At 32.5% G+C, this 14,924-nt stretch overlaps 1 protein-coding gene across 2 annotated transcripts; it reads left to right on the top strand.

Moving 5' to 3' along the window:
• The first annotated feature begins 1,946 nt into the window (after positions 1-1,946).
• LOC103495761 (protein HASTY 1) lies at positions 1,947-11,845 on the top strand. Of its 2 annotated transcripts, none has more exons than XM_008457427.3 (22): positions 1,947-2,080; positions 3,221-3,322; positions 3,828-3,971; positions 4,443-4,523; positions 4,664-4,733; positions 4,929-4,999; positions 5,073-5,236; positions 5,317-5,388; positions 5,470-5,707; positions 5,928-5,990; positions 6,097-6,387; positions 6,943-7,056; positions 7,147-7,264; positions 7,343-7,512; positions 7,588-7,677; positions 8,016-8,119; positions 8,416-8,704; positions 9,054-9,301; positions 10,031-10,534; positions 10,695-10,989; positions 11,092-11,275; positions 11,356-11,845. In XM_008457427.3, exons 1-22 carry the CDS (start codon positions 1,976-1,978, stop codon positions 11,433-11,435), a joined length of 3,597 nt encoding a protein of 1,198 aa, XP_008455649.1. In that variant the 5' UTR covers positions 1,947-1,975; the 3' UTR covers positions 11,436-11,845. The 2 variants fall into 2 exon arrangements, with proteins under 2 accessions (XP_008455649.1, XP_008455642.1); XM_008457420.3 differs by having other exon boundaries at positions 4,920-4,999.
• The last annotated feature ends 3,079 nt before the right edge of the window (positions 11,846-14,924 follow it).

Here is a 14,924-nt window from a genome sequence, read left to right as displayed (position 1 = left end):
TGTAACTGGATCACCTACACTTTGTAAAGCGTTTTCTATATTTACATTTTTTGTTTTTACAATTGTTGATGCATCGTGTGTGACATTATTATATTGTGTGGTCGATAACTTTAATTTCAGTATAAAGAACAACTATATTATATATTATACTTATATATTCAAAGAAAATTGAATTACGAATTTGTTACCTATAGGTTAGTCCTACAGAATTCAATCTTTATGGTTTAATAAAACCTCATAAATAACCTCTATGATTAATAAACCTCTTGAAAATAGTTTCTATCATATAGATTATTTAAGACTATTTTATAACTACATGAACTAAAATCTAATTATAACTATAAACTAAGACCATGTTTACCAATTTATTATAAAAATCGGTATAGTCGTAATGAGATTACGTTGATGAATCAATCGTGATGGGTTTGAATTGCAAACGTAATTTGATTGCTTTCACATTTACTTAGCAACGTTGCAAATCTAATTTAGTTATGATTGATGTTGTTTACTTTGCATTGTCAAGTATCTTTGTTTTCTTTTGTTTAACCATGACACTTTCATAATTAGGAGTTCACATCATTTTTAAGCACAATTAGATTGAATCCCCTACCTCCATAAATCGAATTCGATCTCACATTGTATTCCAATTATGATAAACAACAAACATAATCAAATAAGACCCTTTTTTTAAATGAGATGGAACAAACATAACTTAAAAATTCGACTAAATTTTGTAATTTAACTTTTAAAGAAAGAGGGTATTTCAAATAGGGTGTAAAAGGGTTGAGCAACCCATATTTTCGGGTTGTTTGGGTTGGTAACCCGAATAACCTGAATTAAGTTTCCAACCAAACCCAACCCAACCCGAAAAACATGGGTTGGGTTGGGTTGTATTGTTTTTTTTTTTTTTTTTTTTTTTTTTTTAATTTTAAATTCTAATATTTGTAAAGTTTAAAATTGTTCATTTAAAAAAAATTTAAAATTTTTGTACATTCAAAGTTTCAAACATAAATTCATTCGTAATATGACAAACTAGTCCAAGGAAATGAATATGGTAGAATAAATCAGTCCAAGGTTCAAAGAATTTGTGAAGTCTGACATATGGTAAGATAAACAAGTCCTCCGAGCCGTTCCTCAGGACTCCTAGAAAGAAGAAGAAAGTACGGACCTCTTTGATCCTCACATTCATATGGATATAAACAAGTCCTTCGGACCATAGGTAAATATAGATTCATGAGTCTTTATTGATGTTCTTGGAAAACATATATATATATATATATATATATATTAATTTGGGTTGGGTTGACTCAAATTTTTCAATCCTCCGAGACCTAACCCAACTCGAAAAAAATTAAAATTTTAAATCAAACCCAAATCACATTTTAAACTAACATAACACAACCCTAATTTCAAATATAGCAAAATGAATCAAAATAATTACACCATGGAAACCTATCAACATTTAGGATATAATCTGAATTTTTTTTATATTTCGTAAACATTTACCATCACTTTTCTTAAACAAAGAGATTTGAATTAAATAAATAAATAAAATAAAATAAATACAAGTAAGAGTATTTTGATAAAAAAAAAAAGGTTACAAAATGGTACATAAATAGTCAAAAACAGCATAACCCAAATTAGTCTTCAAATATCTACCAAAAAGTTCACATACAAAATACATACTTTTTGGAGAGGAGAGGAGTTAAGGAAATTAATGGTGGAGTAGAGGAGAAGGAAAAACTGAAGAAAGAAGTTGAATAATAAAAAAGGTACCTTCAGAACTTGTGCGTCTTTACTGAGAGAAGAAGACGACCAAGGTCCATTAACTTCTTTATGAACTTGCAGAATCTTTATTTGTGCTTCGATAATCCCTTCAACAATCCTTCAAAGTTCTCTCTTTTTCTCTCGCTTTGGTTGCTACTGTGAAACCCAGGTACCAGAAGCATCGGAAAAAGCTGCTAGTCGGGAATTGATGGACGAAAATACGGCTAATAATGTGGCTCAAGCCATTGCTGTATCGCTCGACTGGAGCTCCTCTCCAGACGCTCGAAAAGCTGCTCTCTCCTATCTAGAATCTGTAAGCTTCACCAGGCTTTGCTTTTTTCTTGTTTAATAGTTTATGGGCGTGAGGAAATGCAGCTAATTGTTTTTCTGTTGGTTTATTTTTTTATTTTTTTTTATTTTTTATGCATGATTGGGAATTCTTTTGAGTTGAATGAGATATTTTTTTTTTATTGATGATGATGTTTTAATTGGGGGTTTTTTTTTTTCATAATTTTAATTTTAATTTTATTTTTATGGGTTTTGATTGTGGTTGAGTTCTGGGTTATGGGATCGCATGCTTACTTGGGGTTAATCTTATTGTATACTGAGTTCTGAAAGATATTGGCAGTTGTTGGCTTTCTGGTTTATGCAAGCACTTGCTCATTAGGGGCAAATTATGATGAATCTTCAAAGCTTATTAACTTTTGGAAATCTTATTATATTGTGAGCTTTGAAAGATATTGGCAGTGGTTGGTTTCTAGTTGTTGAAATCATTTGCTAAATTTGAGGGAATTTATGATGAATCTTCAGAAGTTGTTGGTCATTGTGAAATTCAGCACTATGGAGTCGGATAGTAAACATTTTTAAATGGTTTTATTCCCTTTCTGTTTTTCTTCCATCATGAAACTTGTTGAAGTATTGATATCATTAAATTTTCAATAACCCATCAACTTACACTTTGGGATTATTTAGTGATTTAACATAGTATCTGGTCGTGCGTTGAACTTGCCATGTCATTTTCTTCCCAATTGCTATTGATATCGACTTGTTCGTTCTTCTACAAATTTTCAAACCTACAAGAACGTTGAAGTATTGACATAATTAAATTTACTATGAACTCACAACTTAAGCTTTTGGGTTGATTTTATTTAACAAAATCAGGGGTTAATTATTGTATTTATTTATTTTTAAATGGAAGTTTCTTTCCCTGATTTTTTTTTCTCTTTTTCATGAAAATAAAAGTTTGAGCAAGTGAAGTGACTCTTATTGTCTTCTCTTGTTCTCATACTTATTTCGATCAATTTTGTAATCCTCATAGATTATTCCTTCATTTTTTGTCAGTGAAAGTTGTTTTTTAAAGAAGCTATCCTCATAGATTGTAAATTTTGTTCTTGATTCACGATGACCTCCATTTAAATGCTTGTGTTTTTGAGTGTTCTCTTCACTTTTGCAGATCAAAACTGGCGATGTTCGGATTTTGGCCAGCACATCCCTTCTTCTAGTTACAAATAAGTGGTCTTCTGAGATTCGGCTTCATGCATATAAAACGCTACAAGTTTGTGATTCGATCTTTAATACCTAACTTGTAACCCTATGAACGGCCTGTTCATCCTTTCCACTAATCTTTGCAGCTTTTTTTAGACAGACAATTTATATTTATTTGGTCATCTGTGTTTGAATTTTTTTGTATAAAACTGGGGTATAGGGAACTCTTCCAAGTTTAAGCATAGATTTTAGCTGAATTGAACCTTTTAACTTTTTCTGAAAATGTTTTTGGTTCCAATTTTTTACTCACTCTGGTCCTAAGTAGATTTGACCTGCAAGCATGAATCTTCTGATATGCTTAAATTACTTTTCCATATGAATATAAATATAAAGATTTATGGTTGAAGTTGATTAAATGAATTTTATTTTGCCCGTATTTGTTTTTGGTTTTGAAATTCTCAACTCTAAATCCCCTTTTTTGGTTTTCCTTCATTGTTTGAACTGTTCCATATTTGAATGATTGATTTTATCTCAAAATTTTATTTTTGCTGTATCTTTTCTGTATCTTTATGCAGCATTTGGTTCGTTATCGGTGGGAGGAATTAAATTCTATGGAGAAGAGAAAATTTGCAAATGTTTGCATTGATCTTATGGCTGAAATCACGTCTCCTTGTGAAGAATGGGCTTTAAAAAGTCAGTCAGCTGCTCTTGTTGCTGAGGTTTGGCTCTTTTGGAACTGCAGGGTCTTAATTTGTTATTCACAGTGTAATAGGGTTGATAATAGTGAATGGGTGTCTGTTTATAGATTCTTTTTTATTATGATTTGGTGATGATTTTGTTGGATTGGACCTCTTTGTAGTTGGTTAGGCGCCTTCTTCCATCTGTTGCGGGCTTTTTTTTTTTTAATGCCATCTTTCTTTTATCTTTTCTCAAAGCTCAGTTTCTTAAAAAAAAAACAAAAAGCCAGTAGAATATGAGAGGGATATGTGCAAGGAAGGGTTATGCTTCTTGTATTTATCTATCAGTTTCTGTATAATTCTTTGGATCTTAGCTTTCTTGTTATTATGAATATTTGGTTTGACTCTCGACTTGTTTTGTAACTTGTCACAAATCAATGCATTTTTTCCCATATTTTATATAACAACATTCATACATATTATGTATTGCTCTCTTTTTTTGCTGATCTACAGATTGTCAGAAGAGAAGGATTAAGTTTATGGGAAGAATTGTTCCCATCTTTGGTTTCCCTGTCTAGTAAGGGTCCTATACATGTAAGTTCCATAATTTGTTGCTTCAGAAATTTCTGCACTAGAAAGAACCAAAGAAAAAAAAAGTTTTTTCAGGAACATTATTTCTTCTTCCTTCATTTCAACAATTATACTCATAATTAATTATGTTTATTTAATTTTAGGCTGAGTTGGTTTCAATGATGCTGAGGTGGCTTCCTGAAGATATTACCGTCCACTATGAAGATCTAGAAGGTTCATCATGAACTTTCATTAGTGTATAATTGCTTCTATTATGTTATTTTTTATTATTGACAAGATGGCGAGTAGCATTATAATTTATACATTTGGTAATACATACTTGGACTGGTCTAAATCTCTGCCTCTAAGCTTTATCTTCTTTGTTTACATTTTGAAGTGATGGTTCAATAACTTGTAAAGGTTTTTCAGGTGATCGGCGCAGAATCTTGTTGCGTGGGCTTACTCAATCTTTGCCTGAAGTTTTTTCTTTGTTGTACACAGTACGTTCCATCCCTTAGCATTCACACACTTACTCATTCTAGATTTAGTATGATATTTCTTTTTGTTAAATAGTTACTGGAGAGGCACTTTGGAGCTGCCCTGAATGAAGTAAGCAGTCAAAGGCTGGACGTCGCAAAACAGCATGCAGCCGCAGTTACTGCTGCCTTAAATGCTGTTAACGCTTATGCTGAATGGGCACCATTAACCGATCTTGCTAAATATGGTATAATGCGTGGGTATGATATTTTTATCTTGTTCTTTGTAGAACCTGAGTTGGGGTTATTGGTATATTTAGTTCTGAATGCACTCTTGACAGGTGTGGCTTCTTACTTTGTTCTCCTGATTTTCGCCTTCATGCCTGTGAATTTTTCAAGCTTGTCTCTGCGAGGTATGTGGCAGTGTTATGCATGTTCTCCACAATTCCGAGCAAAGGTCTTGACTTACATTCTATTTTGCATGTAAAATGCAGGAAAAGATCTCCAGATGCTAATACAGCTGAATATGACTCTGCCATGAGAAATATTTTTGAGATATTGATGAACATCTCTAGACAATTTTTTATCAGAGGCCCTCCTAGTTCTGGTCTGGGTGATGAAAGTGAATCCGAGTTTATGGAATGCATTTGTGAAAGTCTTGTATCCATGGGTTCATCTAATTTGCAATGTATATCTGGGGACAGCTCTCTGCTTCCACTTTATCTTCAACAGGTAATTATGATTGGTTCCTCACTGAGAGCTTAGAACATAAGACTTTAAGAATGTGAAACACTTGCAAAGGCAACCCAAGGAGGTTTTCATTTCTTGGGTCAGGCTAACTAAAGTATATCATTGACATAAAAAAATTGTGCTTTTAATGGATTTCAAGATTTATAAATGGTTTGCACTTTGGAATGTGCCTTCTTAACTACAGATATTTTTCTTGTTGTAGATGCTGGGCTTTTTCCAACATGATAAATTAGCTCTTCATTTTCAATCCCTGCACTTTTGGCTGGTATGTATGGATCTGTACATTGTTTTTCTTTTTTTTAATTCTTGATATTACTATATTTTGCAGACAAGGTTTTATTTCAGCATGTACCTTTTTTTGTGCTCAATAGGCACTAATGAGGGATTTGGTATCGAAGTTGAAAGTTACAACCCATTCAACAGGAGATCTTTCAAAACCTAATTACCAAGGCTCTAGTTCTGCATCGCCTGATAATGAAAGGAGATCAATCTTAAGTTTTATGAATGATGATATATGTACTGTAATTCTTGATATATCTTTTAAGCGACTGTTGAAGAAAGAAAAGGTATCCACTAACATGGCACCCTTATTGGGGGGCCTGGAGTTGTGGAGTGATGATTTTGATGGAAAGGGTGATTTCAGCCAATATCGGTCAAAGCTGGTATGTATGACTGCTCAATCTAATATTTAATCATGGTAATTCTTGTATTTTATAAGAACAATTCTCGACTTATTGTACACATTCAATGTGAACTGAGATTTTTTTTCTGGAGATATTACTCTATGCAAACTCTTTTCTAGTTTCTTCAACCTCTTTGCAAAGAATTTTCCCGTTTTTCAAAATTTCATCCCTAAACCCTAGTCAGAAGGGCGGCCATGGGATAGGTTGAACCCTTTCCATCTGTGAAGCTTCTTTTCAAGGGTTACAAACTTACAAATTGTTGAATCCATTCGTTGTACTATTACTTATTGTTTGTTATTATATTATTTCGTACCCCAAAAAAGATGCGAGCAGTGCTGTTTCTGCATGTGTATGTTAGAACCTTTTCAATTGTATATATGCAAGGGAGGAGGAGAGGGCTTTTGTTTACTTGATGAAGTTGGTATTTTTATTTTCTGGATGAGAATTTATTTTGATGGCTCGTAGGGAATATCCATCCAGATTTGGAATGTTTCAATATTCTTTCTAATATTGATGCAAAATTTCTTGATGCAGTTGGAATTGATCAAATTTTTAGCTTTATACAAGCCTGTCATAACCAGTGATAAGGTTTCTGAACGAATTATCACTATCATCAAAAGTCTTTCGCTTTTACAAATGTCTTCTGAGGTTTGATTACAGTACCTTGAGTTAAACTCCCTTGTAGTGCTTATGAGTTAGCACTACTTTTTTGTAACTGTAAGATTTGTTCTGATACAGGACATAGCTATGTTGGAAAGCATGCAATCAACCCTTGACAATGTTGTAAGTACAATTTTTGATGAATTTGGTGCAGGCAGTTCTGAAATTCAATTGCAACTGCGTGGAATTTTTGAAGGTTTGTCGTTAACCTTTAGTTCTATTAGTACTTTGTGTTTGATTTGTTCTTTTGAGTTGACTGGTTCTTTGACCCCAGGTTTAATTCAGCAACTTCTTTCATTAAAATGGAGTGAGCCAGCCTTGGTGATAGTCCTTGCACACTATCTAGATGCTTTGGGTCCCTTTCTTAAATATTTTCCCGATGCTGTTGCAAGTGTCATCAATAAGTTATTTGAGCTCCTAACATCACTCCCCATTGCTATCAAGGTTCTTATGGACTTATACTTTGTATGTGTAAAGGGACATGCTTGGATAATTGTTTAATGCACGTCTTTCTGGCAGGATCCTTCTACAAGAGCGAGGCTACAGATCTGTACATCTTTTATTCGTATAGCAAAAGCTGCTGATAGAAGTATTCTACCCCATATGAAGGTTTCCTTATCCTATGGTCTTATTTATCACTCACTGTATTGACAAGTATACATGTAGATTCACATTCACTGTATTGATGAGAGTGAACTTGCCTTTCCCTGTTTTCTTTTCCACCCTTGTTATCTGTTCATCTTCTTGGCCATGCTCTCAACACGATTTATATTAAGGAAAAGGCTTTAATTTATCATTTTTACCTAGATCAATCAATAACAACACATTCTTAAAATTAAAAAAGTGTAGACAACTTACGCATGTATCAGTTGAAATGACCAAGACGCTTAGCTTATGACGGGAAATAGAATTATCATCATTCATGTTATCATTTTTTTCTTGCATAGGGTATAGCTGACTCCATGGGATATTTACAAAGAGAAGGACGTTTGCTTCGTGGTGAGCATAATCTTCTGGGTGAAGCATTTCTAGTAATGGCTTCTACTGCTGGGTAATTAGCAACTGCACTTTATGGTCAACAATGTGTTTTATGTTGTATTTTCAAAACATCTATGATATCCATAAATGTGATTAGCTTCTGGTTAGAATAAGTTTTTTTTTTTTTTTTTTTTTTTTTTTTTTTTTTTTTTAATTAATTAATTTATTTATGCTGAAAGTATTGTAGTCACTAGTATGAGGAAATGATTCTTGATTTATTGAATAATTGAAATAAGCCTGGGACTGGCTATTTTATATAAATTTTGTCTAACATCATGCTATTATTCCACTTCTACAAACCTTTTGCAGAATTCAGCAGCAGCATGAAATTTTGGCTTGGTTGCTGGAACCTTTAAGCCAACAGTGGATACAGCCTGAGTGGCAAAATAATTATTTGTCCGAACCCCATGGTTTGGTTCGTCTTTGTTCTGAGACATCTACAATGTGGTCAATTTTCCACACAGTGACATTCTTTGAAAAAGCACTCAAGAGAAGTGGAACAAGAAAATCCAATCCAAATATGCCGGAATATTCAACCACAAGTTCTCCTCACCCCATGACTTCCCATTTGTCATGGATGCTACCTCCCCTGTTAAAAGTAAATCACAATTCTATGATTATTACTTATTAATTCTTACGATTTCTTTTAAAATTCCATTTTTGGTTTGAAGTTCTCCATGTTCTTTAGTAGAATTATTAACAAGTAAAAAAAAAAAAAAAGAGAGAGAGAAAGGAAATTTTGATGTCTCCTATAGCACATTGGGCATGTGCAGTCTCGTCGTGTAGTAGTGCGATGGGCTATGATGCATGGACATCAAGAATTCCTTTCTTTTCTATTTGAAGTATAGAACAAATCACAGTTCGTGTGTCAGATTTTTTTCCCAAAAGAAAATTCTAGTTCACTGCATGCACCGAATGGTAACCATCAGTATCTCTTTGATATGCAGTTGCTCCGTTCTTTACACTCCCTTTGGTTTCCAGCTGTATCCCAGACATTACCTGGAGAGTTCAATGCTGCGATGACTTTGAGTGATACTGAGAAATTCAGTCTTCTTGGTGAAGTGAACCCTAAACTTTCAAAAGGTGCATTAAGTGTCACAGATGATCCTCATTCTGACATGAGCAAGGGAGGGGGGCATTCAGAGCCTAGTGAAACTGACATTCGTAATTGGCTTAAATGTATAAGAGATAGTGGGTAAGTAACAAGTAATGATGTCATATCTCTCGTCTGTTCTTGGTTGTGCAATTTATAATTTTTCTTTCCATATTCTTCATGGTTCCTGCTTTATTATACTTCGTTTTGTTTCTTTACTTAACTAGATAAGATATAAAAAATATTACCGTACTATATCAATTCTGTTTTCATGATAATAATAATAATTAAAAAAAAAAACACTAGTGAAGATCTTAATGGCTGAAAGCTCTGAAAGCCATCGGTGGTAATGACAAGATGACTGTTGCTGGACCATGCTCGGCACAGGAGAAGGGAGTGGGGTTGGGAGGAGTCGTTTGAGGCGAGAAGAGAATCCTTTTGAGCATACTCGCTGTGTCATGAGACTTTTTTCCTTTTCAAAAAAAAAAAAAAAAAACTCGCTGTGTTTTTCCATTTATCTTTATTAGATTTTGGACTTCTGATGAAAGAAATGATGCACACTAGTATTGTAGTGTTAGATGAATGGCTGGTTTAGAAGATAATTATGGTTTTAATATTACAGTTATGTGTCATTATCCCTTTTCCTGTATTAATGCCATTTAAGCAGTTTTTGTACCCGTTTTGCTTTTGATGGCTTTACCCACCATACTCTTCATCTCTCCATTAATAGTTTTGTTTTCTTCATAAAATACGATCGCACAGAGTATGTGTTGAAGTTCATTTGATGGCTTTATTTAGTACCAAGTACTAACTTGTCTTTCATAATTTTAGGTATAACGTCCTGGGTTTATCAGCAACTGTTGGAGAATCATTTTACAATTGCTTGGATATTCATTTTGTCTCTCTTGCCCTAATGGAAAATGTCCAGTCAATGGAGTTCAGACATTTAAGGCAGCTAGTTCATGCGGTTATTATTCCTCTGGTTAAAGGTTGTCCTCCACATTTGTGGGATGTCTGGCTGGAGAAGCTCCTGATGCCATTAATTCAACATACCCAGCAATGTCTGAACTCCTCGTGGTCCAGTCTCCTACATGAAGGTAGAGCAAACGTCCCTGATGTCCTTGGAATCCCTTCAAAGACTGACTTGAAAGTGGAAGTTATGGAAGAAAAGCTACTCCGAGATTTAACCAGAGAAGTATGCTCACTTCTTGCTGTTATGGCTTCATCACCACTTAATCCAGACCTTCCTTCCCTGGAGCAATCTGGACATGTGAATCGTGCAGTTCTTTCATCTCCCAAACACTTGGATGAGTACTCATCAAGTTGCATGGTTGGGTAAGTGTGGTATCTCAATCTTTCCAAAAAAAAAAAGTGTGGTATCACAATCTTACCAAAAAAAAAACTTTGTGCACAATTTTTCTAGATACTGTGCATCTGATATACAAGTTCTTCTCTCTGATGCATGTATATGGTTTTTCATTTCTTTTCCCTTCAGCTTCTTATTAAAGCACAAAGGCTTAGCCATTTCAGCACTACGAATATGCTTGGATGCATTTACATGGACGGATGGTGAAGCTGTGGCAAAAATTTCTTCCTTCTGTTCTACTCTAGTTCTTTTAGCTATAGCCACAAACGATGGGGAGCTCAATGAGTTTGTTTCCCGGGATCTTTTCTCAGCAATTATCCAAGGATTAACTCTTGAGTCGAATACTTTCTTTAGTTCTGATCTGGTTGGTCTTTGTCGTGAAATATTTCTATTTTTATCTGACAGAAACCCAGCTCCTAGACAGGTTAGGTTGATTTGCTAGCTTATATTTGGTATAATGCCAACAAATGAAACACATTACAATTCTTATTATTAACGTGGTATTACTTTTCTTAAAATCTTTTAGGTCTTGCTCTCACTCCCCTGCATTAAACATCATGATTTGGTTGCTTTTGAAGAAGCTTTGGCAAAGACATTTAGTCCAAAAGAACAAAAGCAGCATATGAAGAATTTGCTTTTATTGGCAACTGGAAACCAATTAAAGGCACTAGCAGCTCAGAAAAGTATAAATACCATTACCAATGTATCAGGTACCTACTGTAAACTTTTTGCTGCTCTGTCATTCCAAATGGTTTCCAAGCTCTACTGAATTCTCCTTTCAAACCTTCAGCCAAGTCACGTGGTTCGGTCAGCGCTTCAGAGACCAGATTGGATGAAGGAGATTCTATTGGCTTGGCAGCAATATTGTGATGTACAGGAAATGAGCTCTTACTTATCGTAAGTCTAACCGATGTGTCATAAACATAAATGGCTTCAGTTCATCATCAAAGCTCTGCTAAGGATCCGTATACTCCTTCAACATCCCATATTCTAAATTATTCTTGATATGGGCATTACACTTTTCTAGTTCAGTAAGCTCTCCTTCGCTGGAGTTTGAAGATGTTTTCCAGATCTAAAGAGTTCACATTGCTCACAGGTTTTATGAACCTGTATGACTTAAATAGGTAGATGACGGTATTTATAAGCCCACAAATCATAGTTTAGAGTTATTTAAAGGTCTTTCTTCATACTAAGTTTTTTTCTGTCAATACTTGTGTAAGTAATTTTCAGCTTCATAGCTGACTATTTTTTCACATTAAAGAGATGAGCTTTTTAGAGAATCTGACCCTTAAAATCCCATTCCTAAATTACTACATTTCTCCTTGCATTGCTGCAGATGAAATGAAATTAAAACCATAAGTTACGTGGAAGGAACTCAAATTTAACTTCAAGCCAGCCATAAGAACTGATTTTAAGAATAATTCAAACTATAAATTTCAAAATAGATTCTCCAGAATGGTATTCTAATCAAGAACTTTGTTCTCATCCAGAATTTTTCATTAATCAGTCCTCAGACTATGAATTGAAAGAACTCGCAGGCAAGCTTTTCAAAGTTTTTAAATTACATTATAAATCAGTTAAAAGTCTTGAACTAAAAGGATGCACGATCAAAATAAAAATTTCTCAAGAGATTAATTTTTAAAAGTTGATAGCATATCAATCAACGTTGTAACTATTGAAACAAAAACAATTTTAAAAATACATTTTAGTATATTTGAAAATATATTAATCACATTTCAGCCATTTTCTTTCACCTTATTTAATCTCGTATCTCTCGTATCAATATACGGTGTGAAAACTTAGTAAAAATATAGGAATAAGAATTTTGAAAATATAGAAATCAATATAGGAATTCGATGAGAAGGAATAAGATTTTGTTGTATACGGTGTGAAAACTTAGTAAAAATAAAATTTGTTAGGGAGCATTTGGGGTGATAAGTAATTTATGATAGTCAGTATTATAATGGTCTAGTGTTATGATAGTCTACGTTTGGGGGAAGGTGTATGATAGATAGTGTTATGATAACATATGTTCGAGGGAAAAAGTATGATAGATAGTGTTATTGATCGTCTACGTTTGGGGAGCATACTATCATAATATGTGTTATTAACTGTGTTTGGGATGAAAACTATTACAACCTGAGTTTTGAACCTTTTTCTAAAATATATATCGTAGATCCAGTACATAAATTTCATAAATTTATTTTTTTAAAACTTATGGTATTCATTCAATAAATTTAACATCCACCGCACTGTTTCATGTTTTTTTTAGTGTATATATTATACTTCAAATAAAGTAAGTTTCCTAAATTGAACGTTTATATCAATAATTTAAGCTGCTCTCTTGTGTTTGCATTAATATGTTTTTTCATGCATATATATTTGTCATTAGATACAATATTTTTCTTAAAATCATTTTCCTTAATTTTCTTAATTACGACGTTTATTCCATAAAATTGTTATTAAATTGTTACGCGTCACAACTTTTTTTTTTTTGCATACACATGTACCTCATAGACATGTAAACACAAACCGCTATTATTAAAATTGCTTACCTATGAGACTTACTCCATGGACCCCACATTTATGAAATAATTGAGTCTTAAGAAAAAACATATTTCTTGCGGTTAAGATTTGAGCCTTGATAACCTTCTCGAGTTTGGTCTTTAAACTTTTAATGTTTATGTTTACATGACAGTTTAATTAGTAAGTGTATGTGTCGGTTGAAACTAGAATTCAGTCTTAAACCATCTTAGAGTGAGTTCGGGATACAATTATAGTCATGTATTTTCTCTTTTAGTCTAAAGTAAAATTACGTCTTTAAGTTTGTTGTAAATTTTAAATTTAGTTACTACAATTAGGGTATCTAAGGAAGAAAATAGCCAATAGTTCTTGATCTCTGTGTATAATTTGGTCTCCATTTATAAATTGTCTTTTTTTTTTCCTAAAGTAATAGTAAAACCTAATTTTTAAATTTAATTAAAGTATAGAAACTAGAACGATGAATGAAACCTAAGAACATAACTTTTATTTAAATGATTTGCTTATTTGACTTTTACAACGGGAAGATTCTAGTTTCTACCTATTCATTTCAAGCTCTTTTTGTCTCCTCTTTTAAATTCGTATACATTTTTCACATCCAAAGAACTTTTTTTTTTTTCAATCCCTTCCTATTCATTAAGATACACGATTTTAGTCTAAACTCTCATTCATTGATTCATTACAAATTCAAAGTTAATGATAGATATGGTTGTATAATTGAGAGTACGATTATTACAACAATGTCTGGCCATTCATTTTATTGTGCAAGAAAATATAAAATTGAATAGTTGCAATATAACAAAAATTATGGGATAGGGGTTCAGTTCAATATATTTTTTGAGAAATTAAGCTCGTGATCATTTAGTTTTATTTTTAGTGTTTGAAAATTTAACCCATTTTTTCTCTATAATTTACCTCTTTCTTAAGTAAAACCGTTAAATTACTAACTTAAAACAAAAACAAGTTTTTACACAATACTTTTTTTAGTTTTCAAATTTTGGTTTTGTTTTTTTAAACTATGATAAAAATAGGCTAGTGAATGGAGAAATTTGAAAGGTGTCTATAGACGTAAATTTTAAAAACAAAATAGTTACCAAACGAAATCCATTTTTTTAGAAGTTTTTTAATATCTACAATAAAATACCATTTATGACCATAGATCTATGAGAAACAGAAATAGCTTATTCTTTTTATCATTTTTTAGGTCTATGAAAATATAAAATATATACAAGGATAATATGGTAGGAACATTTGACATTAGAAGTAGGATATTGTAGTTGAATTATAATAATTTCTTTTAGAAATGTGATCATTTTAGTTTAAGTTATAATTATGCGTTTAAGAAAAAAATGGTAAACATTGTGACAAATAAGAAAATATTGATAAATATAAAATAGTAAATATCATAACAAATGTAAGATTTTAAAATAACATTTACGATGTGGTTTTTATAGTTTAGATGTTCATTCCTCTAAATATTATTTTGAAGTCTTCAGTTACAGTAAACACTGTTTTAAAATCTCATACTAAATCATTAATAGATATACATGATTTTGGTGTTCAATATATAACTCAACGATTTCATAGTATAAGGATAGAAATGAGTACTACAAAAGAAGTATGGTGTACAAACTAATAATTATATCAAATAAACAAGATATAAATGGTTAGAGTAGACGTTAAAGCTTTTGTTTTAAACATCCCATGTGCATAAATGAAGGAATTAAAATGATATTATAAAACGATGTAAATTAAATACATACTACCCAACTTTTAACAATAGAAGATATTTTTCATCTTCTCATGCTTCAGAAGAAT

This window comes from Cucumis melo, chromosome 5 (genome assembly GCF_025177605.1).
Source record: "Cucumis melo cultivar AY chromosome 5, USDA_Cmelo_AY_1.0, whole genome shotgun sequence".
Taxonomy (NCBI): Eukaryota; Viridiplantae; Streptophyta; class Magnoliopsida; order Cucurbitales; family Cucurbitaceae; genus Cucumis; species Cucumis melo.
Note: the sequence above shows the minus strand (reverse complement) of the source record. Positions and strands in the feature narration are given on the sequence as shown.